General features: G+C 39.1%; 3 protein-coding genes across 3 annotated transcripts; 1 reads left to right on the top strand and 2 right to left on the bottom strand.

Moving 5' to 3' along the window:
* Positions 1-325: 325 nt before the first annotated feature.
* LOC5521987 (N-acetylglucosamine-6-sulfatase) lies at positions 326-8,446 on the bottom strand. Its single transcript, XM_032367136.2, has 11 exons — positions 7,996-8,446; positions 7,345-7,404; positions 6,315-6,683; positions 5,888-6,061; positions 5,301-5,383; positions 3,685-3,803; positions 3,337-3,440; positions 2,772-2,870; positions 2,069-2,173; positions 1,571-1,681; positions 326-1,286 (listed from the first exon to the last, which is right to left on the bottom strand). Exons 1-11 carry the CDS (start codon positions 8,143-8,145, stop codon positions 1,143-1,145), a joined length of 1,518 nt encoding a protein of 505 aa, XP_032223027.1. The 5' UTR covers positions 8,146-8,446; the 3' UTR covers positions 326-1,142.
* Positions 8,447-8,590: 144 nt separating this feature from the next.
* Positions 8,591-18,811, bottom strand: LOC5521988 (bifunctional epoxide hydrolase 2). The gene is made up of 19 exons (XM_032367135.2): positions 18,610-18,811; positions 17,367-17,451; positions 16,946-17,105; positions 16,104-16,291; positions 15,801-15,923; positions 15,341-15,409; positions 14,454-14,549; positions 13,988-14,066; positions 13,865-13,899; positions 13,323-13,349; positions 12,794-12,879; positions 12,186-12,297; positions 11,848-11,934; positions 11,751-11,778; positions 11,251-11,353; positions 10,797-10,866; positions 10,601-10,681; positions 9,610-9,668; positions 8,591-9,053 (listed from the first exon to the last, which is right to left on the bottom strand). Exons 1-19 carry the CDS (start codon positions 18,702-18,704, stop codon positions 8,981-8,983), a joined length of 1,656 nt encoding a protein of 551 aa, XP_032223026.1. The 5' UTR covers positions 18,705-18,811; the 3' UTR covers positions 8,591-8,980.
* Positions 18,812-18,889: 78 nt separating this feature from the next.
* Positions 18,890-24,245, top strand: LOC5522106 (rab proteins geranylgeranyltransferase component A 1). The gene is made up of 7 exons (XM_032367134.2): positions 18,890-18,982; positions 19,174-19,240; positions 19,432-19,504; positions 19,892-20,013; positions 20,123-21,654; positions 22,105-22,256; positions 22,682-24,245. The coding sequence occupies exons 1-7, from the start codon at positions 18,937-18,939 to the stop codon at positions 23,363-23,365; spliced, it is 2,676 nt and encodes an 891-aa protein (XP_032223025.2). The 5' UTR covers positions 18,890-18,936; the 3' UTR covers positions 23,366-24,245.
* The last annotated feature ends 769 nt before the right edge of the window (positions 24,246-25,014 follow it).

Genomic DNA, 25,014 nt, shown 5'->3' with positions numbered 1-25,014 from the left:
CGCATCGTTGGCCACGACAAGTTGAATTAATTGGAAAATGATTTCTCTTTGTGACGTCACATATTCTTACAGAAAAGCGCGAGCCGAACTCTCGTAACCAGAGCCTCTCTTCTTCCGCGAGCGTCGCATTTTGATAGAAGAGCCTGTATTCTCAAGCCAAAATTGTCGATCTTGTTTGCAATTTTCCGATTTTGCTTGAAAATCACCGATTTACATCGATTCAACTACGATCGGAATAAGCAAAACTATATATTCCTAGTGTGGCGCTTTGAAATCGAGAAAGCATAAACATTAAAGGTCTCTTTTTGGACCATAATGTGATGAATAAGTCAGAAAATCAATTTATTGTATAAGGAATGCTTCCGATAATAATAATAATTATAATAATAACGATTTAATAATACGCTGTTCTTTTTGCCGCGTTCCCAGGCTATCTCTAGAGCTCGAAGTCATGAAAGGCAACCACAACCGTGTATAACTTTACCATCTAGCAGGGAAGGCTTTATTTTGTTTAATTATTTTTCTTACTGAGAACCATGTGTATATATAATAAGGCTAAGTTCAAACGTCGTATTATCCATGAGCCGTATTCAATGCCAATGCATGCAAATGAAGATGAAACAATCGACTCGATTCATTTGCAAGCATTTGCATTGAATACGGCTCATATGGATAATACGACGTTTGAACTAAGCCTTATATACACATGGCTGTCAGTAAGGAAAAAAAAAATAAACAAAATACAACCCGGTTGAAATGTTTCCCAAAAGCGTCCCTCGCGTGTGGCTAGTGCTCATTTTATCAAGGCTAGAAACGCCTAGTAATAATTCTTTGACTTTATAGCGGATGATATTAATATAAATAATTTAATATTCAAGCAGTTTATAGACCTCCCTTGGCAAATACAAAAAAAGTGGTGGCCAAACTCATTCACGCTTGCTTTAAAAGTAGGAATGTATAGTGACAGATACTAATAAACATCTTTCTTCCCTTTTCAAATTTTGTTAGCTTTATGACGATTCAAAACCCTGTATGAGCGGCTAATAAGAGACTATCTATCTAGCAGGAGGTGGGGGCTTATGTACAGGGGGTGGGGTGGGGATGCAGGAATACTACTTTCTCCGGACAGTATTTAGTGATCACTACTTTCTGCACGAATCACCAGAGCAGAAAGTAAGAGTCTCGAGTCTCTTTTGCTGGGCCAGCAATTCCTTGTGGTCTGCGGTTTCAACCATATTGTTGAGTTGGGCGGGGTCTTTGTTCAGATCATAAAACTCTACAAAAGCCTGTGGATAAACAAATTGGTAAAAACGCGTTTGATATAAACCAGGAAACAAACACTTGTTCTATGATTAGAAAATTTTCGATATTCTACGAACCCTCGTCTAATTTCCAATTGCTATAACACTCTCTAGCGTCCGTCATTCAAACTAAAGGAATACTATTTAGTGCTTTTGAATGGTTAATGCATTATATTGCGGAGAGGTGACGTGATCGGAAACCATTTCAATGCTACCAATAAAAGCGGTTTAAGAAATTTGAATGACAAGCTTGAACTGTCCCATCTCACCTCGGAGTCGCGAAACTCACAGAACATGAAATCACGTGATGTTGTCAGCGTGCGCACGCACGAGTAGGTGTTATTCCAGCTGTCCTCGCAGACGCAGTTTGGCGTACAGTCCTGAGACATGGAAAAGCGCACCAAGGTTACCTTAAAAATGATGACCAACCACTCCTTTGGTAAAGTTTTCGATTAATTAAAGTTTTCAATATAACGGTTTTTCTGAAAGATAACTTCGAAGTAAGCATTCATGAAGACGGATATATATATATAGCGATATCTTATTGATCTCAGTCTCTCGCTTGAATTAGCCGATAAAATGGATGGTTCCTGTGCGATCACACAGTCGCTTTCTCCCTCCCACAATCAGACAAATCGACAGGCCACAGAAGTGCGCAGGAGAATGGAATATCTGTTATTTGAAAACTAATTTATTGAGTGTTTTGCCATTTTTTAACCTCTGCAAATGAATGAACGAACACAATACACTAAACTCTTTTTTCTTACCGCCATGCCTGGATCCAGGGCGGGGCAGCCATCAATACTGCCGTGACCTTCGCCTAGATGCTCCACGAGAAAATCACTACGCCACTCGACCGCTCCTTTGGCGTTCTTTAGATAAGAGAGACAGCTTTAACTACAAAGTATACTATTTACTCTTGTGTCCGACCTAAATAAAGGGCTCAACTACGGGTTTGTTTATGTCAATTTTAGGCTCACGGAAATGTTGGTAAAATTGCCGAAATAATACTCGAATTCAAGACATGGGGAAATGTTCCGAGAATTTAAGACTTGCGGATATATTGTACGTATCTAAGAATTGTGGAAATATTGTGCGCATCTTAGACTTGCGGAAATGTTGCGCGCATTCATGACTTGCGGAAACGTGTTCATTTAAGACCTGCGGAAATGTTGTGCGCACATAAGACTTGCGGAAATGTTATTCGCATCTAAAACTTGCGGAAATTTTGTGCGCATTTGAGACTTGCGGAAATGTTGCGCGCATCCATGACTTGCGGTATGTGCTGAAATGTTAAGCACATTTCACCTAATATATTTAAAACTGTAAAGGTTATTAAATACTGAGCACACTTGCTTAAATGTTGAACATTCTGAAATGATGTGTACGCTATCCGAGTACTCAATACTATTATAAAATGGAATGATGTGTACGCTATCCGATTCTTCGTTAACGTTTCGTGCACCTTACCAGTAAAGGAAGAAGCGATCGGCCGTCCATAGAACTGGGGGCTTTACCTCCTGCGAGCTCAATCACTGTCGGTGCAAGGTCGATACTCACAACGGGGTTCTAATAAAAAATAAACAAATTCTTAATTAATAAAAATGGGTCTCCTACAGTCATATCAAAATTCTTTACCGTTCGCGACAATAACTTAAAATGAGCGGCTATTTGTCTAAGCGCCGCTTTGCTCTAACCATGATTTCTTGCTTCGGTCATTTTCTAAAACGAAACCAGCCGTATAGTTAGTGTAGTATAGTAGTCAATTGTCCCGAGCGTCGCTGGCTCAGGCTTTGGAAACAAGAGGCCTTCAATAAAAACAGATTCATACTATGCCTATAGCATAGAGCAATGCATTCTGGTTACTTATCTCAAAATAATTTCAAAATAATCAAAGTTTTCAATGTTCAAAATGAACCACCAAGTTAGTGAAAAGCAGGGTCAAAAAGTGTCCACGATAAATGACTTGTTCGAAAGGGCCTCTGGTCCTCTGACAAGAAATTCGAGTAAGCGAGGTTCTACTGTAGGTGTTTACCGTGAGTGACTTGTTTGAAGGAATTCCTGGTCCTCTGACAAGTAGTGGCACTCTGATGTCAAACTCATACAACTGTCTCTTGTCTATTGGAAGGGAAAATTGACCTGCCATAAAAAGCACATTCCATTGAAAGTTAGTCATAAATATGCTTATTTTTGGGTGGGCCTTGAAAGGGGTTATTTTCGGTCATATTAGCACAAAAGTTCGGTTTGAAAACTTTTGTAAAATTATAATCCATCTCTGGCATAACTTGAAAATATGGGAAATGGCCGGGATAGTGAGAGTTAACTGTGGCAATTTTAAGGCTTGTATAGGGGGCTTAAATGTTTAAAAGTACTGTTGTCTTACCGTGGTGGTATCCGTTATCTGAAGTAAAGATGATATATGTGTTGGACAGATGCTTATGCTTGTCCAGTGTCACAACCACTTGTTCAACAAGGTCATCTACTGAAAGAAGTGTTCGCCACCTGAAAAAAAAAAAAAAGATGTTGTTGGTGGTGTGCTCTTGGTAATACTAGTGGTCACTAGCTGATCTAGGGAGAGGGTTTAGGGGCTTTGAACCCCCCCCTCCCCCCTTTAGGCTGCCGGAAAGCCATATGTAGCAAAAACAATTACCCCTTCTCATCTAAGTGATCCACTCAGGGGCGGACCATTTGACTTTTAAGGGGGGGGGGATTTTGGAAAAAAATATCCTGCAAGCTACATTTCAAAGTAAAAAATTGCATGCAAAGCAAATGAGCACAAAAAAATTTCATGCACAGCTTTATGAAAAAAAAATATTGCAAAGCCATTGTGTGAAAAGATGAAATCTATAAAATAAAGTCAAAATTCTGTAATAAATTTAATGTTTGTTACTCTAATTAAACTTTTTCCTCTATATTTTTGGTATGTGTATTTTGTATTTCTTGCACGAATAAATACAAAAAGACCAAATAGTCGTGTTCGTGAACCAGAAGAATGAATACAATACACCAAAAACTGGAGTTCGACTCTGCCAAATTTTCGTCTTTTATAAGTAGTCTTTAATAAGAAGTCTTATTAAAGACGAAAATTTGGCAGAGTCGAATTCCAGTTTTTGGTTTATTGTATTTCTTCCACCTTATTTTTGAAAGTTTCTATGAAGTGAGCTCAGGTACTGATGCATTTAAATCAAATGAATCATGCAGTCAATGATATGAAGGTGGCGGTGCTGGTAGCCGGCCTTATAGGACACCGATACTCGAAAACAAGCGGAGCCCAAGCTTATCATCAAACACAACACCCTGGCGCCGAGCGGCCTAAATTTAGATGTAGGGCTGCCCATGATTTTAAGGCGGCATTGCCGAAACGTCGAAAAAATAGAACCCAGTGATTAAAGAAATTGTTGTATATAAATATGCGTTCTATGTGGTTTACTTACCACGGGCGTTCTATGTGGTTTACTTACCACGGGCGTTATATGTGGTTTACTTACCACGGGCGTTATTTGTGGTTTACTTACCACGGGCGTTATATGTGGTTTACTTACCACGGGCGTTCTTTGTGGTTTACTTACCACGGGCGTTATTTGTGGTTTACTGACCACGGGCGTTCTTTGTGGTTTACTTACCACGGGCGTTATGTGTGGTTTACTTACCACGGGCGTTCTTTGTGGTTTACTTACCACAGGCATTATTTGTGGTTTACTAACCACGAGCGTTCTAGGTGGTTAACTTACCACGGGCGTTCTAGATGGTTAACTTACCACGGGCGTTCTAGGCGGTTAACTTAACCTTTTTTATTGTTTTCATTGTGTCTGTTCATTGCAAAATCGTTACGAAGGTAAAATGATGACAACAATTTTTGGGTCAAATCCACCCCACCCCCTTGGCAAAAAGCTAGATCAGCCCATGGTGGTGATGGTTTTTGTGTTGATATTGGCAATGATGACGGTAATGTGATACTGATGATGATATTGATGACAATTATTGTGATGTTGATGATACCTGTTTCTGAAGACATCATCTGAGTATGCAACTGATGATGCAGACATTGGACTTGGGGTGCTACGTAAAAGCCAGTGCTTTGACTGAAGGCCAAAACAAAGCAAAACCTCATGAAAGATGAAGTAATATCATACAGAGAAACTGCCTTGGTTTCAAGCATTATACACAAATATTTCATCAATAGACGTTGACAGAGCAGATGGCAAATGGTAGCTGTAAGACTAACAGCTACTTATAGGTATAATTACCCCTAAGAATAAAGATATGTATAAACTAATCGCATGGGTTACTAATATTTTCCTATTTTCAGTAAAATATGAGGATTTCAATGGTATTTTCAGATGGCAGCACTACCATTTGACGATATAGCCATTTGTATCAAAGAAACATTCCTTAAAATGCCAAAAATCTTGGTGTGCATTTCAGCCACAGTCCTTTTTTGTCTTGAATATGGAAAAATAGTCTGGAATGCAAGGAACAGACAGGTATTGTACAAAATCATGACTTCTTTTGTATCTCCCTTTAGTTGGCATGCAGAATGTTTTCCCAGTCAGTCTGACCCTGATTTGATGTTACTTTTTGTTTACCTTTCCTCCTGGCTTGTTGTAGCTTTGTGTTCTTGGTGCCGTGGTTTTGTTGAATGAATTGTTGTACTGAGGTGCTGGAGTGAAGGGGCCATGGCAAGCAGGGGTGGCAAGCATAATGAAAAAGGGCTGCTTGCTGGATGATTGCTCCTCAAGAAAACTTACTGCCGACCTTGTCTGAAAAAAAAAGATATGATATGTCACCAAATGATATGTCACCAGGTAAAATCTAGTGGGAGGACATACAGATGACGTCATGTATTTTGATTGACGGGTCATGTTTTTTACACCCCAAGTATTATTGTTTATAAAAGGATGCACAGATGGTCAAAAAATAGATCAATGGTTGGAAAAATCGAAAAGACAGACAGAACAGCAGATATTAACACATGCCTGATCAGAAACACGGATCAACAAAAAAAGCTCTTACTATGACATCTGTGAAGTAATCTTCTTTATAATCACCGCCATGTTTCTCTGCTTTTCCATTAACAGACACAGTATAGTTGTAGTATTTAGAATTGCCAACAAGCCCAAGCCAAGAGTCCCAGCCAGGAGGTACATATTGCGTCCCCCCTGTCGCTGACATTCCATATTTGTTGAGGTATTTCCCTGCATAGTAAGTCTTGTAACCAAGCTCTTTAAGGTAAGTGTTAAATGTTTGTTTCTCAGGGCCTTGCTGCCAATTCTTGCTCGCACAGTTGCCATTAACAGAGTTATTCAAAGTCTTGTGGTTGTGGACATACATGCCTGTTAGTATGCTAGCACGGCTGGGGCAGCAGAGAGGACTTGCCACAAACTGTAAATAAGACAATCACTGCCATTTGAGACTTGTGCAAAATTCTTCTGTCTTTTTAAAAAGTTTAACAAGGGCAGTGATATTCAACATCAAGGTTTGAGCTCACATAATTGAATTGTATACCATTAATTTGTGAAACAGTTAGTGGTGTGTTGCGTGCTAAACAGAAGATAGTTGTTAGTGTAACTAAATATTTTAACTGAGTAAAAGTAGACAAAATAAATTGACAAGCAGACGAAATAAACACAAGTCTTTATCAAACAAATGAAATGCTTGAAAAAAAATAACAACATAATTTTGTGCACTACCCTAGTAGCCTATTGTTTATGTATCACTCACCAACACTCATTCCTTCTGGCAATTACTGGTGATTAATAATTAATGTTTCACGGATTAATGCGAACAGCTCTATGAGATGGATTTTAAGATACGTGCTGGGGGAATATCTGGTAAAATGGACCACACATGTGTGGCCAGCACCCTTCTCCTCTCTGCTTTAAACTGAACTTTTTAAAATAAATGTATGGGAGCCAACGTGCACAAACCCACTTTCAGGGCTCCAAGAGGTCCAAAGTGGGGATGCCAAAGCAAGATTTTCAAAAAGGGGAGGGGGTCTAGTGGGCTTTGCCCAGCCCTGTATCAGTCGATGCCCCTCTTTTACCATGTTGTCGAAAGAAACACCTTGTTCTTGAATGAGTTTCCTGGTCTTTACCAAAGGAGCCTGGGATAAAACAAATCACTTTATGAAATTCCATTGCAAGGGCTAATCAAGGAGTCCCAACAAGGTGGGGGATAAAAGAGAATGGACCCACTGTTTTTCTGTGTTTCTCATGTATTCTGTAAATTTCATGTTTTTTTTAAGTTCTGAAAATAAAGGACAAACCTGAACTCACCCAATTTTACAAGAAAAGACATTATGTCATCCCCTTCCCGGCAAATACTAGGAATGGTTTAGACTCCTCTCTCAACATGAAGATCAATGCATAATTGTCTGTATGGGGTTCCTTTTGTGTTTTATTAACCTAGGGTCAACATACTTAAGTATATATATATCAACAGCACCCATGCCAAGTTAACCCCCTGACAGACAAATGAGGAGAGGAATGTAAAAAAATTAAAATATGCCAGAGCTATGTCCCCAGCAATGGCAATTCTGCACATATGATCCCTTCTTCCGCTTGCATTTTAACGTTTTTATTGGCACAACAACACCAAAGCAATATGTACACAACAAATATTTTTTTTTTTTTTTTGGCGAGTGTGATAAAGGCATTTGTGGGCGCTGTTTTTGGCAAAGGTCGCTTTTCCTTACCATTGATCCAAGAACTTGGTCTTGGTCGTCGGTTAACACCAACACAATATTTGATTGGGTGCCTTCAGCATCTCCTAACACTGAAAATACAGCTGCAGCGACAAGAAGCAAAATTTTGTGGCGCAGCAGTAGAATCAACGCAGCAGCCATTTTTGGCTCTCCACTGCGTTTTGGTATTGATGTTAGGTTGCCTGTGGTTTATTCTCGTTCCCAGGACCTCCTAGGCTTGGGCTCTAGGAACGTATCCAGTATTCTGGGTATAACATGGCGAGTAGACAAATTTGTCTAGAAAATTGAAACAATACACTTTCCTCAATAAATGTGAACGGGGATTTGTTCAGTTTTCCCTTGATGAAACCCCTCATACAAGTTCCATGCCCTAATTTTCTTTGTATCTTCTACTTTGAATAATTGATTGATTTTTTGTTTCCCCATAGGGAAACCCGGCTTTGAACCTTCTCTGACTTCTCTAAACTTTTAAGTAACTATTTGTAGAAACATAAGATAGAGAGTAGTTTCAGCAATTTCAGCATATTTCCAATGATCCGTTACATGGTTACATGGCGACTTATTCAACAATGGAACTTTTCCACGGTTTATAGATTGGCATATGATTTTATTAGTAAGCGAAAATTTTCAAATGTCACCCATTACATCCATTATATGTATAATTAGATAACAATCAATTCTTTAAGATGAACAACTGTCATCAAATCATGCTGATAAAGGTAAGATAAAAGATAAGGATAAAATATAATCAAATCCTTCCGATTTTATTACATAATCGTGTAATCCATATCAACTTTCGTCTATCGCCCAACGTTTTCCTTCCTACTTTTGCGTGAACGGCAGCTAGGCAACCGCTAAGTGGATTACATACTCCTAGAAGTTCATTAATAAAATTATATTCCATATATGTATTATAAATCAACAATCATTATACTATTTTCTTTCTCTATTGAAATGCAGATTTTCTGGAAACACGCTAAAGTTTGGATGTTTCGCTGCCGTAGATTCTCTTTAACCAGTCTAGCAGCATGTTATTCAGCTCCAGCGGCCTAAAAAGAGAGAAAACATTACTGTTACATTAGGGACCGTTAACTATTTCAAGGAAGGGGGATAGGTTAAGAAAGGGGGCCCTCATAAAATTACATTGACCAAGGTATTGTTATTAAACATACAACGGGGAGACCTTATGGCTCCAAAGGGGTGATCTTAAATAACTCCAATATTTTCAGAGGGAAAGAAGGAAATGCCCTAGTCCAATCCCCTGTTGTTTGAAGTGCAGTTCTAATTTTCTAGGTTAGCTATACATGAAACCACACCAAAAAGCAACTTTACCAAGAGCTCAAACTAGTCCACTACTCTGAAAAAAATATTGATGGTCTCGTCTTCTTCTCAGGGCCGTAGCAGGGGGGGGGTTGCTGCTGTGCCCCCCCCCACCAAAATGTTTTTGTCATGCCCCCTCCTAATATTTCGATGCGGGCTCGACAGCTCTGCTTTTAAGTCTTACCCCGATCTCTAATACGAAGCAGAGCACTATTAATACTTTTACTTAGAAAAAGACGTTTATAATAAGGGTATCGAATCAATACGAGGATGGATATAGTATACCTGTCAATTGGGGTGAAGTGGCTTGACTCCTCGATGTGAGCAAGACTGAGATTAGGGACCTGACAGAAAAAAAAACACATAAGGGGAGTTCTACAAAGTAGAAGTTTTGCTTAGTTCTTATTTTCAGCAAGCGAAATACACAACAAGATACTTACTCGATTATATCAAAACAGGGTGGCAAAAAAAGTAGAAACGAAGAATTAATATAAAGGGGTAGCTTGGAACAATACCCTACGTCGCGAAGTTGACACAGGAGAGAAAACAATAGGAAGAGGAGTAGCACTAGGAGAAGGCACTAGGAGGAGGATAAGGAGGCACTAGGAGGAGGATAAGGAGGCACTAGGAGGAGGATAAGGGGGCGCTAGGAGGAGGATAAGGAGGCGCTAGGAGGAGGATAAGGAGGCGCTAGGAAGAGGATAAGCAGGCACAAGGAGTTGGATAAGGAGGTACTAGGAGGAGGATAAGGAGGCGCTAGGAGGAGGATAAGGGGGCGCTAGGAGGAGGATAAGGAGGCACTAGGAGGAGGATAAGGAGGCACTAGGAGGAGGATAAGGAGGCGCTAGGAGGAGGATAAGGAGGCGCTAGGAGGAGGATAAGGAGGCGCTAGGAGGAGGATAAGGAGGCACTAGGAGGAGGATAAGGAGGCACTAGGAGGAGGATAAGGAGGCACTAGGAGGAGGATAAGGAGGCACTAGGAGGAGGATAAGGGGGCGCTAGGAGGGGGGTAAGGAGGCGCTAGGAGGAGGATAAGGAGGCACTAGGAGGAGGATAAGGAGGCACTAGGAGGAGGACCTTACATTTCCGAATTTCTCACCCTATTTTGGATAAACAAAGTGTTTCTGTATTCTATTGTTTCATTTGTTAGAGTACATGTTTCAATCAGTTGTCATTGTAATATTAAAATATATAAAAGGTGCGTGAGAAATAGAAGAATCTGAAGACAACGAGAAAGATTGCTGCAGGGTGTCATTAGTGTTATGATCTCACATACATGTGCTCCCATATTGGCAGCGAAAGCTGGAAGAATAACAGGGTCTTTTCCTGAAGTAATCATCAAAACTGGCTGTAAAATCTGGAAAATTGAGTAAAAAAGCAGGGGGTTACAATGTTTGAACTATATTCGTATTTTTTCAAGCTTTCCATTCGATGTTATAAGATAGTCACCAAATGCAGTCTGCAATCAGTACCTTTCTAGGATGAATTTTCAGATTCCATTTCCAGTCGACTTCCATGTTGCGATACCAATTCAAGGGGCCCCTGGCAACAAAAAATATAAGACGTTTATCCTAAGAGAACACAGGAATAATACTGAGGTACATTTTCGACATGAGACTCAACCTTGAATAACTCTCCCATAAGCTATTTTATTAAACTAAAAACTCCAAATGGCACCCATGTCTTTAAAGAAAATATTTTCCCCAAAAACCTGAAACAAATAGCTCAAATAATTCATAATCGCAATGTCTTAGACTAGAAATTATTGGGAAGCTATATTTCTTTTGTTCAACGAGAAACTGCAATTTCAAGGCCTTTACCGAATGTTTTCTAGGCCATTTCGCCCGTGACAAGGTTTTGTGCAAATGAAATCTAGAAAACGAGGGTCCTGTTACTTGATGTTAAGGAAGTGAAGCTGCAACTCACCGAAAACCAGTTTTCCTGAAGTTTTCCACAAAGTAATCCAAATCTTCCTCTGTGATCATACAACTTCGCTCAACTTTCTCAGGGGTACCAACGAAAAATCCTCCTGAAAAAAGGTTTTAGTGGCGGATCTGATACTTGTTCAAAACAATCATTTTTCAAACAAGCTTTGAGATCTGTCAATCCTTTTGGGAGCAGCCTTATTACCAATGAAATGCGCTATGTAGACAAAGTATGAATGTGTGAAACTTCTTGCCTTTTTAATAAGGAATAACAAAACCCCTTTTCACGTGCGAAATCTTTTTAAGTCTTTTTTACTTGGTAGGGGCTCTCCTCTATCACTATTTGATAACCTGGTAGTATATTATTTAGTCATTTGGATGGTTTTGGGATTTTGCGGCCGAGTTGAACTGTACTAAAAAGAAAGTGATAAAGAAGATGTTTTCTTGTCTCCGGTTCCGTTTGGCCATGAAACGCTGGTTTTTCAAGAAAGAAGGACTTACCACGTTCCAGAACATCAGATGTGGAGAGCTAAAAAAAAACCAGTGCAAAAAATATGTAAAAACAACAACAAAAATGAATTGAAGAGATATAACTTACTTTTATTTGCTCCATTTCAGATGCATTTCTTAAAAATAATTTGAAAGTTCGTCGGAGATCTTTCTCGAATTCCGCTTCTGGCGGTCCCTGCAACATCAGAAGGAATAACACTTTGAAAAATAAATAGGAAGAGCCGGTGATGTTTTTGGAAGAAAAGAGGGTGGTTATGATAAGAAATGGGCTTTGGGATGATGCTCGAAATCGTCGCAAAAACTTGTGAAGAGGCCTAAAATCTTGTATCACACACAAATTTCATATGAATTGCATACAGAGTTCTCCACCAAAAAAAATATGCGACTGCCATTGGACTAAATAATATAAAATTTCCGGATACATACCTCTTGGTGGAAATACAGCTGGTACTGAAACACGCCCGGTTTAGCTTTCAGTCCCAGAAGGGGGTTAATATCTGGGTTGGGCGGCATGAAGGGGGTCATGTTAGCCACAGCACTGTGGGTGCAAAAAAGAAAATAAGGACTTGAAGGGATAAGACATCATACGTTTTACGTGGGCCATTGTTTACCTAGTTGCCTGTTTGCAGGCAGTACTTGCTGTTATCATCGCAGAAAACCCACTCAGTTCGGTGATCGGGCGCCATCTTGTATTTTAAGCCACATGGTCCCTGGGGGCGAGCACATAAAACGGACCGGCTCAAAATACAAGACGGCGCCCGACCACGGAACAGAGAGATTTTTTAGCGATGATAACACAGAGTACCACCTGCAAGCAGGCTATTTACCTAGCAACTTGCCATTAAAAAGGGGCTCTTGCACTGCGAAATTAAATGTGCAACTGATGATGCAAATCCCATACATTACAACTGACGGTTATTACCAGTGGTCAGTTGTCAGTTGACGGTTATTATGTAGGAGCTGAGTTTATAGAACATGCAGACCTAGCACATGCAGCTTTTGCAGATTGCATTTTTTTTCGCTGTATTCCTCACCGAATTCTGTCCGGGTGGTGGAGTGCTAGATCCCATGCAACCATACCTCCCCAGTCATGTCCAATTACAGCTACTTGTCTTAATAACTGTAGAGAAGTACAATTGACTATCAAACAATGATTAATAATGATCCCAGGGGGGCTCTTGGAAATTAGAATGAGCATCTTCTTTTTAAAGGGGTGAAAACTTCTTCTTTATGGGGGTGAAAACTGCCTTACATTAAAAATACTTTTGTATCATTAAAAGGCTTTTCTTTAAATCAAAGCAAAATGATGTAGTATAGGGAGCACATTTTAACTCATAATGCGCGGTATGTAGTTGTGGATTTGGTACTTGGAAAATGTTAACATGTCAGAGTTTTGGGTGGCATAGAATTAAGGATCTAGTATTTTGGGGGGATTGTAAATTTATATCCTGGGGATATTTTGGGGATATGCGATTTTGGGCTCTAACCTCCGACAATACCATAATAATACAATCCTAATCAAAATATAACAAAATAAGCACTAAAGTAAATACACAGACTTACCAATAGGTCCATAAGAGATATAATATCCTGAAAAACAATGATCTTGTCAGAGGGAGAATATAAGAGTTGTGTACATGCAAGTTTAGCATCTGATTTAGCTTCAAATAGCACTCCCTATGAAATTATAGTTCCCTCTAAGATGCAAAACATTAAATTATATCAACACTCTTGAATAAGCATTCCCTCTCCCATCCCCAAATAATACAGTAATTACCTAATGCAGCGCTTGTAGTGTCCTTAAAATGGGTAATTTTCAATCTTTGAACTAATAATTGTAAATGATTAACTAAACTGTATGCTATAAATGAGCACAATGCACTTTATTCATATTTAGAGGGAATTAACTAAATATCAAATAAGTGTGCTGCATCAAATCACCAGTAAGAAAATTCCACAATTAGTGCCGCCCCCATTAATACAAGTATACAGTTTAGACAGCTTCACCCGAAAGAGTAATATATCTACAGTATTTTTTTTTTCTGTCCCTTGCTACTGGATATCATTATGTTCCACTTAATAAAGAAAGAGGAAGCAAGGCTTACATTTGTAAAGAGCTCACGTGAGTATTCACTGATGTCTGTGGGAATAAAACAACAATAAGAGAGCTGAACAAAAACTAAGTTCACCAAGAAACATAAAAGCCATTTGTAAATTAAACTTCTCACCATGAGGGCTGCTGGTCTGACCATAACCCCTCAAATCTGGCGCAATCACTCTGTATCCTGCTCCTGCAAGCGCTGGTATCTGTAACCCAAAAGGTGGGATTTACAGCGCAACCAGTAAAACAATGAACACCTAACATATATGTGGAATGTTTATTGCCTTCTGACAAATCAAAGGCGGGAATTCAGACACTGAGACAGTGCCTGCTTGAATATCTCGTGAGTGATTGGTCGGAAACATTCCATACGTATTTCTGGGGTTTATTATTTACTAGTCGCACTGCAAATACTGTTCCTTATATTATTTTAACATTTCATTTTTGTTATTTTGAAATCTGCATATATTTCAACTTCATTGACTCACTTGATTTTCACGATTTCACAAACTGCAGCGGCAAGATTTTTAAAATTGATAGCTTGACATATTTATTTGTAATGAAACAAGACATACTAGGCATTCATACTTTACCTGGTACTTCCAGATATACCAAAGCTCAGGAAAGCCATGTAGTAGGATAATCGGATGGCCATGCCCAATGTCAACATAATGCATCATTATCCCTGTCTGCACAAGGGAAAGGTTATATAGCAGATCTAAATTGGAATGAAAATTATCATAGGCTTCATTCACTAGATCCATGCTCTTTGCAAAATATACCTACCCCAATACTTTCCCCAATTAATTAATTTTAACAAAAAAAATCAAAACATTACTTCTCTGTATGTGTACAACCCAAATAATTTCTTTTGGTAATTTTAATATACAAAGAATCCCCCAATAGATTATTATCAACAACTAATCTTACACAAAAAGGAACAGAATCAAGGTAAAAGCAAAAATTCATGTTAAAATTCTTGAAAAAAAGCTAATATGGAGTAGGTGTGGAGAAAACAGGAAACTTGAATGAGCCCTCTTTCAAGCACCAAATTCAAACAAATATTGTGACAGGTACTGCCAAGGGGGGGGGGGGGGCTAAACACTCTTCCTTATCTCTCCAACTGGACCCCTAAGTAAACTAAATTGTCACTGTCAGACTACATTTTTCAAAATACAACTCAAAAAGGGCCAAAAAATGCAGTACATTAAAAAATGAGTTATGAACTTGCAGACTATGTACAGGTGTGCAGTCATTAACAAGGGGGATCACAAGCACAGAGTTTATATATAACAAATCTTTTGCAGAGATTTTGCAATCCTTCAATAAGAAAAACGTATTTGGTCTCCACCAAGGAGAGGAGGTAGCACTAACCACACCCATCCCTCGCTATGCATCTGATGTAGGTCATGTTGCTGTTAGCCATATGCATTACCACCAATTAAGTTGTATAGCAATTTTTCAGTTCATGTCACCATACCTTCAGTTGAACTATGGAGTGAGGGACACTGCTCGGGGTACACGCTGGGGTGGGATATGCCTTCAAAACCTGTAGCCAGAGAATAGTCATAAATAGAAAAGATATGCATTTATAAAGGTATTATTATTCAACTTTGTTGCTAAACTATCTCTCTTTATAGCTGATTATCTTGCTGCTCATCCTTTCCTGGCCTGCTCAGAAACAACAAAATAAAAGGCCTAACACCACAACCTGGGTCTGACATATTGTGTTTGGGGGGGGGGAGACTCTTCCCTGTCATGTTTATAGCTGAGTACCCCCCCTTGGGCCAACACCACCCTTTAACACTTCCACAATAATTTGATGGGGGTAAAGTAACTTGCATTGGAAATTAGGTAAGCAGATTAACCACCAAAGGGATCTGCACCACCTTGTCCTCTTGATATACCTTTTATTGATTAGCATTGTACTGTTTGCTTACATCAATTCCTGTAATCTCCTTCACAGTTCTCAAAGCTGAAATGGGGTCTTTCACTAGAATAGTTGCCATTCCCATTTCTTTAGCAGGAGCTAGGTTAGAAGGAAGATCATCCAGAAAGAGAACCTAAAACATAGTTGTTAGTAAACACAATATTTCTATTCATCAAGCAACAGAGGATCTGTTGGTGCTCACTGTCACACAAACCAAAAGTTTCCCTAATTAAGGTTTGTTTAATAACTGTTTTTACAATTTCTTTTTTATTTTATTTTGTCTATTACATCTATTGCCTAGAGCACCTCTCACCTCATTTGGCTGAACTTTGAATTTTTTACAAACAAGCTTGTACATCTCTGGATCAGGTTTACGGATACCAATCTTGCACGACTCAAAGAAATCATCAAAGTAAGGTCTAATAAGTGACAGGCCAGAAACGTGCTGTCCTGTCTCAGTATCATCGGTCCAGTTATTGGACACAATACATGTCCTGAAGCCTATAACAAATATAGGGCAATGTTAGCTACAGTGAAATGTGATAGCTTTATATCTAAAGGGTGGCTTCAGGGGGGAGGAGGTGCTAAAAGGGAGGGGCAAGGCAAGAGGAAAAAATCAGAGCAAGCGGATGGGGAGAGATGTGGGAAGTAGATTTTTTCTCTCGCCCACGGAGCCGTTTTAGCGCTGTTACGCCAGCTGATTGAAAAGTAATAAATTTTAATAACAACTCCAACAATCAGTTGTACACCGTCACATCTTCTTCTGTAAGATAATAAAAAAGGTAACTTCTGGGGGCTTTAGCCTTGCATCCAGGGGTATGAGGTGTTTATTTGAAGGGGGGTGTTTATTTAATATTTAGTATTAAAACAAGCATTTACAGTAACTTTTGGGTTAAAAAAAATTTGGGACTAGGTTTTTATAAGTGATGTCTGAACCCAGGGCTAGTTCCATGATTTCCTGAAAGAGGGAGTGGGGAACCAGTATATAAAATATATGGTGGTAGTGTAGGTACATTTTTCCTCACTCCTGTCCCTTACCCTTTTCACTGGGTCCATCCATGAAACCCCTAAGCCACCCCTTATTAATGGGAAGTTATACCTTCCAGCTTCAACAAACTGCATAATGAAGTACTGTAAGGGTAATCAGAGCCTAACCGTTTGCCTTAAGTGCTGCTGCAGCATTCAGCATTTCAGGGACAACTTTGATGGTTTTGTAGAGCTGGTCAAAGAGGGTCTTCAGGCTGAACCTTGGTGGTAGCTTGATTCCCTCTTCTTCAGCAAGATTGGATATCAGCTCTGAAGCTGATACAAAGAACTAAAAAATAAATTACTATACATTAATGAAAGAATGTTGGCGATAGGGGTGTGGGGTGGATGCTGGCATTGATATCATATGCAAACTGTCTATGATTTTGTTGGAGGGGAGGACAAGCCCTCTAGACTCATTCCTATGTATCTGGTATGTATATAAATTTGCATTCACAAGAGGACATTTGCAGTCAACTGCAGTTTTCAGACAATGCCAATATACCAAACAATTTTGATTCAAAAATTGAGACAAACATGTGCTGGATACCTGACTAAGAGATATTTTCCCAGTCTCTAGCTGCCACATAGGCTGGTTCTCATTGCTCGGAAGAAACAGTTTCTGCAGCAAAGAGCTGAAAGAATATGCAGGATACAAATTAAAGTCATTCACACTAGGTATCCTTAACATAACAATATTCCCCTAGTCATTGGGGGGGGAGGGGTCAGGCCTCAGTCTTGGAAGGGAGAGGGCTACTGCCCCTTTCAAGGGCAGTCATTCTGTTGCATTTGCTTGGAAAAAGCTGCCTATTTCTCCATGGATCTGACTACATGAGATGATGTGTCATCATTGCTAGCACTGAAATAGCTTCCAATCACGTCACCTCTCTATAGGGAGCTGACCAATCAAAATGCACTAAATGTAATTCTCTCAGTTTGATGGAAGCCAGAAAGCTGTTTAGCATTTGGAAATAGTTGATGAGAGTTCAAAGAATATTAAAAAATGTCAGTAAAGAGAGCAAATCAGCTACAATGCTTGTTATATTAGTATCCATATTCAAACATTGATGCCATGCTCAAATCTACTTGTAAGCCAACTGCTGTATTTCAATTGTAAAAGAGTAACAAAAAGTGGCTGGTGGAAGCTTCTTAAATGGGACAATGGAGCAATTGGGGGCTAGTCCTATTTCCTTTCAAAATTAAAGTTCATGTGACCTATATTTTTAAACTTATGATAGTCATGGTAAAGTTTACAGTATATGAAGCAGAATTCCTTAGGTAAATATGTTAATGACACGCTGTTAGGTTGGTGAATTGTCTATGGTGAATACTGAAATAAATTATAATTGCACCAAATGGAGTACAGTACCCACCACCCACCAGAAAATTTTACATTTTGATAAAAATCAAGGGAGTGCAATGATAAATTGCTAATATATCTTCCTCTTTATGAATACTCACTAGGGAACTCCCATTTTCCATGCATAATGCTCGATAGCGAACTTTAAAGACGTTGCAACGACCCCTCCGAGGTCAAATATCGCCAACTTGAACATGGCATGGGATATTCAACACAAGTGGCGTATTAATGTATTTCAAGCAAGATAACAAAGGCAAGGGCATCCGTGAACAAGTTGTGCAAGCATTCCACAGTTGCTTCGGGCTATCTTTGTATCATTGCAAAACAAGTACATCTAAAAGCAACAACTAAAGTAAACAACCACTGAGCGACTTCGAGGTCAATGTTTGCGGGCATTGTGTTTTGAAGGGGTCATTGAATATGTTAAACTTACACGGGTACACCTGTTTCCCAGGAATAACTCTGTATGGCAAACTGAGGCGTCGTCGCCACGACTCCACCGAGATCGAATAAAACCAATTTGGTCATATTCGTGGCGGTTTAAACGGAACTTCCAATATGAGTTTTCAGCCTTCTGTCAGAAACCAGCCAGAAGAATCTCTCGCAGTGCAGTCTAGTCTGTCTTGGTCAGCGGAATGGTATAAGGTAAATATACCATATTTGAAGGGAAACGGTGATTGGCTAAATATCTCAAGATGTTACCCAATTAGAGAAAGCTTTCTATTGAGGTTTTGTAAGGTATTTTGTAGTGAAATCCAAGATGGAAGACTTTCCAACGGAGTATGACGCTATCGTCCTCGGAACAGGTTTGAATTCCTTTTTACAAAGCAGTATCACATGAATCCTAAAGCAGGAGTTCATTTTTAATACCATCTCCTAAATGCATGTCCAGTTATGAAGCATATGGTTATTTAGATAAGCCTTAACAAAGAAAGAGTGTTTTGTCGAGTTCTCTTTTATAACATAATGGTCACATGATTTTGATGTATGAATGCAGGCTTGCCAGAGGCTGTCGTAGCAGCTGCTCTATCAAGGATAGGTCTGAAGGTCTTACACCTTGACAGGTAATAATTGAACAATGAAATAATCTTGGCATCACAACTCCAGTTGCATAGAAAGGAAGATGTTGACCCTTTATTTTTTTAGGGGAGGGGGGGTCAGGTGGAGTTGGGAGGTTTCCATAATTTCTCATACTAGCATTAACAAAAATATTTTTCATTTTTATTTCATATTCAAAACGTTGTTTTTTTTTCAGGAATGATTATTATTCAAGTCAATGGGCTTCGTTCACATTTGATGGCCTTTTGAAGTGGATTCAACGAAATCAGGTAAAAAAAATCCTTGAAGGTGCCTTGAAATATAAGATATTTTTAGTCAGGCTTTGTCTCGCTTGGCCCATCTTTAAATCTGCCATGTAATTTCATAATCATCAAGGCAACATATTACTGAAAATAGGTTTAAAGCCTGGTGGACAGTGCTCCTGCTACTGTTATTAGACACTATTTCCTTATAAAATCCAGACTTTGTACTCTTGTCCTATTGATGTTTTTTTACTATATCTTATATTATATCTATATATCTATATTTTTGTGTCTAAATTCTTGAATAATTGTGTCTTTTATTTCTTAAAAATAATCAGCTGGGTAATCTATAGCCTGGGACAGCTTAATATTATTATTCATCAGTTTGTTAACTTAAATATGACTTTTTTTTAGGAAATTTTGGAAGATGATGATTCTGGTCCAGTAACTGTAGTTACTGAGGATGCAATTCAATATTTTCTTATCCCTAAGACTGCAAAAGCAGCACAGAACATCAAAGTAAAGTCATATTTTAGGTATGTACTGCTTAAACTAAGAAAGAAAAATGGATGCCTCTGTCTTTCACTGTTTTTTACTTAGATATTATGAATCCAATTATTTTATGTTTTTGCTGATTGTTTATAGAACTGAGAAAAAACAAAATCCTGTCCAAGACATAAAACAAACAGATCCAATCACTCTGGAGAAAGAGGCAACAGAAAAAGATAAGATTGGAGATGAGAGAACTGACCAGGAAAATGAAACAGGAAATAAAGAGATAACTGATATCGCACCTTGTGTAAGAGATAATGTAACAGCTGCATTTCCAGCAATGCATGGAAGTCTAGCTCAAAATGAAAAAAATGAGATAACCGGAGAAAGTGCAGCAGAAACAACATTTTGTTCACACGAAAATGTGTCAGAAGAGTCTACCATAGTGGATGATAGCACACAAATTGAGCAAGGTGCAGGGAATAATGTCTCAGTTACCCAACCAGGTTCACAGATTGATGAGGCAGAGACATCATCACCTTCAGTAGGTGATGGGGAAGGACAAAGTCATGTCGAAGGCTCATTTGATACAAACTCTTCAAGGATTGATTCACAACCTTCTCAAGGTATTGGATCTGAACAACCACCAACTTCTGGTCAAACACCACCTCCAAGTCAAGCATCATTCCCAATATCAAGACCCCAAAGACGTGCCAAGCCTGCTGTCAATTCTGATATGACTTACAGTGATCTAGAACCTTACCATAGACAGTTTAATATTGATCTTGCACCCAAGCTACTGCTATCAAGGGGAGCTCTTGTTGAGTCGCTCATCTCTGCCAATATCAGCCATTATGCTGAATTCAAGGCTGTCAATCAAATTCTCACATTTTTGGAAGGGTCTATGGAGGCAGTGCCCTGTTCCAGATCAGATGTATTCAGCAGTAAGCTGATACCTGTCATTGAGAAAAGGCTACTGATGAAGTTTTTGACTTTCTGCCTAGATCATAATGAACACTTAGAAGAATACAAGCCATTTGAGGATAAGCCATTTGTTGAGTTTTTGAAGTCACGCCGCATGACACCTAATTTGCAACACTTTGTGATCCATGCCATTGCAATGGTAAAACCAGATGCTCTTACCATCGATGGTTTAAATGCTGCCCAATCATTCCTAATGTCACTTGGTCGATATGGGAACAGTCCTTTTATTTGGCCATTGTATGGCTTAGGGGAGCTCCCACAAGCTTACTGCCGCATGTGTGCTGTGTTTGGTGGGCTGTACTGCCTCCGTAAGAGTGCTGAATCAATAGTCGTGGACACTAAAGAGAAGAAATGTGTGAAGGTAGTTTCTGAGGGACAGGAGCTTAAATGCAAATGGCTTATTATGGAGCATACCTATCTCCCCTCAGAATGGAGAGAACCATCTACACAGTCTGTGTCACGGGCTGTGTTCATAACAGACAAGTCAATCAAGCAAGCAAAGGAAGAGAATGTTACAATGTTGACCATGCCAGCTGCTAGTCCAGATGCCAGCCCTGTATTGGTTCTAGAGCTGAGCAATTCCACCCAGGCTTGTCCATGTGGGTTGTATTTAGTCCATTTGGTGAGCGAAGGGTGTGTCACGGCACAAGAGGACCTGGAACAAGTAGCCAGAAAGATTCTACACTTCCCAGAAAATGAGGGTTTGTGCTTCATACTCTTAACTGTTTGGTACCCTGAGTGGATAGACAGTATGGATAGATTTTGGGGGTGGGGCAGGTGATGGACAGGGGGCTGGATGATAATCTAACCAAGATCCAAAATCAACATATAGGTAGTAGTGTACTGAAAATATTCAAATAACTAAAAATGGAGGGAGGCTAGCACCCTAGCCCTTCCCTCTCTGTGGCCACTGCACTATAATGGTAGCTAGGCTTTGGTAGATTTGTGTGATGTAAGCACAAGCTTGTTATCCTATTAGACCAACAAAGAATACTCTCTGACATATGGATTAGATTTCAAGCCAACACCCTATTTATTTAAGAGTATGTCCACATGAGTGTTTCGTTATATAACATGATAACTTTAACATGATACTTCCATAACATTCTTCTTCTATGTTTAGGCTTAAGTAACTTAATTTTCCCCTTCAGATGACAGGAGTAGTGATAAACCTGTAGTGCTGTGGTCTTTATATTTCAACCATGATGCTCCAGACCCATCCACAGTCAAGCCTTTACCAGATAATGTGTTTTCGACCTCACTCCCAGGCGTAACACACAATCTCGAACAAGCAATGAGACAGGTATGTAATAACTCAAAAAAATGGCAATGGCAAAAAATATTGAGGAGGATGTTTTCCAAGCCGACATACATACCATGAATTTTTTATGTCAACTTTTTTTCTTATTTTCAACATTTTAAATGTTTGGTTTATAAAATTTCAGCAATTAAACATATGTTGTTATTTTTTTTTTATTTGTTAGGTTGCTCAATCTCACTCCCCCTTGTGCTTGATTGTTTTGTTTTTCAGCCTCCCTTGAGAGTTGGCTGGCTCAAATTTATATAGGAATTACCCAAGGGTTTTTTCATGTCTTTTGGTGGTGTCTCACCTTCCTGCAATCCCTCTTCCTCTACTCTTTTTACTGCTGTTAATGATCTCGCTTGATTATAGCTTTATGTGTTTATTATGGTTTTGTGTAACTAAATTTTGTTTATGCTTTTTTTCAGGCAAAAGATATCTTCACAAAAATCTGTGGCCCTGATGAAGAATTCCTTCCTGCAGTGCCAAACCCTGAAGACGTTATCTTGGATGATTTCCTTACTGCAAGAAATGAAAACCCAAATTCTGGCCTTCAAAACTCAGGTGGTCTGCATACTTCTGCTGATAACACTGGTAACAGTACGGACACCAATACTGACACCAATACTGACACCAATACTGACACCAATGCTGACACCAATACTGTCACCAATACTGACACCAATACTGACACCAATGCTGACACCAATACTGTCACCAATACTGACACCAATACTGACACCAATGCTGACACCAATACTGACACCAATACTGACACCAATGCTGACACCAATACTGACACCAATACTGACACCAATGCTGACACCAATGCTGACACCAATACTGACACCAATACTGGTGACAATACTGACACCAATACTGACACCAATACTTATGCCAATACTGGTGACAATACTGGTGACAATACTGACACCAATACTGTCACCAATACTGACACCAATACTGACACCAATACTGGTGACAATACTGACACCAATACTGGCTCCAATACTGTCACCAATACTGACACCAATACTGACACTAGTACTGGAAACAGCAGTGTAACTGATGCCATTACCAGTCAAAGTGCCAACCATAGTCCTGACCAATGAGTTCATTAATAATGGTAACAGCATTGGGGAACAAGCCATTACCATTCCAAGCACTGGCCATGCCTTTAACGTTTTTGCCCATGATGGTGGCCATGACGGGCACAGCACTAGGGCTGGCTTTGTTACACCTTGTTGATGTTAATGGAGGCAATATGTGATTACATACTGCTGATAAAAAAATTATGATAAATAAAAAATAGAAATGGAAATATATAGAAAAGAAAGAAAAAAAAAACAGACCATATTATTAAGTCAGTAGGCTCTATATAATAGCTATATAGCTATAAAAATTGTAATTGGTTACTTTAAAACTCATGTGCTGAAATTGGGGTCAAATATAAAATAAAAATATCTGGAAAGCTCAAATGAAGTGGGGATGGTCAATTGGAGGAACTTTTTGTTGGTTATTAGCCTAAGTCAGCTCTCTGTTTTGCTTGAATTTGTTCCTTTTTTATGTGAAGAGGTATTTCACTATCGACCCATCGCACAAAATTGTAGATTGATTTATTGCTTGTAGCCCTTTTTTAGGTTAACTTACATGAAAACTAGACCCTGCGTGCAGAGTTGACTTGGATACCAATGGATCGCATTTGCAATTTGTTTGAGTCCCCTTTTTTCTACCATTTAATTATGATAAAAGCATATAAAATGTGTAAATGCCATCTTATAACACTGATTGGGATAAGAAAGATAAGAAACACAAGATTTCCAGGCGGGGGAGGGGGCATCAAGTGTGTGAATGGGGGCTGGAGTTAAAAATTGCTTTGACTGTGTACCATTCGTAGGAGTATAACTGTTTACAGGCTATAGGATTATTTGACTTGGAAACGAAGTCTAATGTCTTGTTAGTATTGAATAAAACACGTATCCCTACTTCAAATAGATGTATTTGTCTTGGATTCGCTCCTACAGCAAGCTCTGTCCCTACGTGCTTGCGACCTTTTAAACCATGCGCAGTGTAACTGCCGCTGCCACCTGGTAAATGAGTAACTTGACCCCACAGCGTCGACAGGTATCCCAGTAAAACCAGTTGCATTTTGTAACTGGGCTACCACAGGTATCCCAGTAAAAAAAATGTCAGTGTATGCACCCAAGCAACACTCAACCAATCATATTTTTCTCTCGTTTTCACTGATGTTTGCTTAATAGGGGCTAAAGTCTATTTGTTTCTCGTATCAGTTAAACCTAATTTTAGACATGAGACAAAAATATGCTTTCTAGAGAAACTAAACCAGCTGCAAGGAAATCCACCTCTCTGGGTCAGTGGTAGAGCAATCCTTCCCTACCTCATTCCAGCAAATTTTTGGTTTGCTTTGTTTACTTTTTGTTTATACAGGCGCAAGAAAGAACATTTTAAATTGTTTTAATTATGGAGTGTTAATTAAATACCAGAGGGGGAGAGGAGGAAACGAAAATTAATGTGGCCTGTATTTTTTTTAAAAGTTCTACTGTCTAGAGATTTAGACAACTTTTTACACACAGCGATTTGTTTGATAAATGACACGCATAAGGTTTTTTTTTATTTGCAAAGTTGAAGACGTGCGTCTCAGAGCGTGAGTGTTGTCACATGACTAATATATGCACGGTCAATAACCAGATAACTACATTCGCTTACGTAAGGTCTTGTTGCACAGTAACGCAATCCTTAT

The sequence above is a fragment of the Nematostella vectensis genome, chromosome 10 (assembly GCF_932526225.1).
Source record: "Nematostella vectensis chromosome 10, jaNemVect1.1, whole genome shotgun sequence".
Lineage (NCBI taxonomy): Eukaryota > Metazoa > Cnidaria > Anthozoa > Actiniaria > Edwardsiidae > Nematostella > Nematostella vectensis.
Note: the sequence above shows the minus strand (reverse complement) of the source record. Positions and strands in the feature narration are given on the sequence as shown.

Bases quoted from the DNA above. Each gene is read 5' to 3' on its own strand.
- LOC5521987 (XM_032367136.2), bottom strand. From the start codon at position 8,145: ATGGCTGCTGCGTTGATTCTACTGCTGCGCCACAAAATTTTGCTTCTT. The intron at 3,441-3,684 runs GTAAGACAACAG...TTTTTATGGCAG, and splicing joins AGATAACGGATACCACCACG to GTCAATTTTCCCTTCCAATA. The intron at 2,174-2,771 runs GTAAGGTGCACG...TCTTATCTAAAG, and splicing joins GATCGCTTCTTCCTTTACTG to AACGCCAAAGGAGCGGTCGA.
- LOC5521988 (XM_032367135.2), bottom strand. From the start codon at position 18,704: ATGACCAAATTGGTTTTATTCGATCTCGGTGGAGTCGTGGCGACGACG. The intron at 13,350-13,864 runs GTAAGCCTTGCT...ATTGTTTTTCAG, and splicing joins CACGTGAGCTCTTTACAAAT to GATATTATATCTCTTATGGA. The intron at 11,779-11,847 runs GTAAGTTATATC...GTTTTTTTTTAG, and splicing joins CTGAAATGGAGCAAATAAAA to CTCTCCACATCTGATGTTCT.
- LOC5522106 (XM_032367134.2), top strand. From the start codon at position 18,937: ATGGAAGACTTTCCAACGGAGTATGACGCTATCGTCCTCGGAACAG. The intron at 19,241-19,431 runs GTAATAATTGAA...TTTTTTTTTCAG, and splicing joins AAGGTCTTACACCTTGACAG to GAATGATTATTATTCAAGTC. The intron at 21,655-22,104 runs GTTTGTGCTTCA...TTTCCCCTTCAG, and splicing joins ACACTTCCCAGAAAATGAGG to ATGACAGGAGTAGTGATAAA.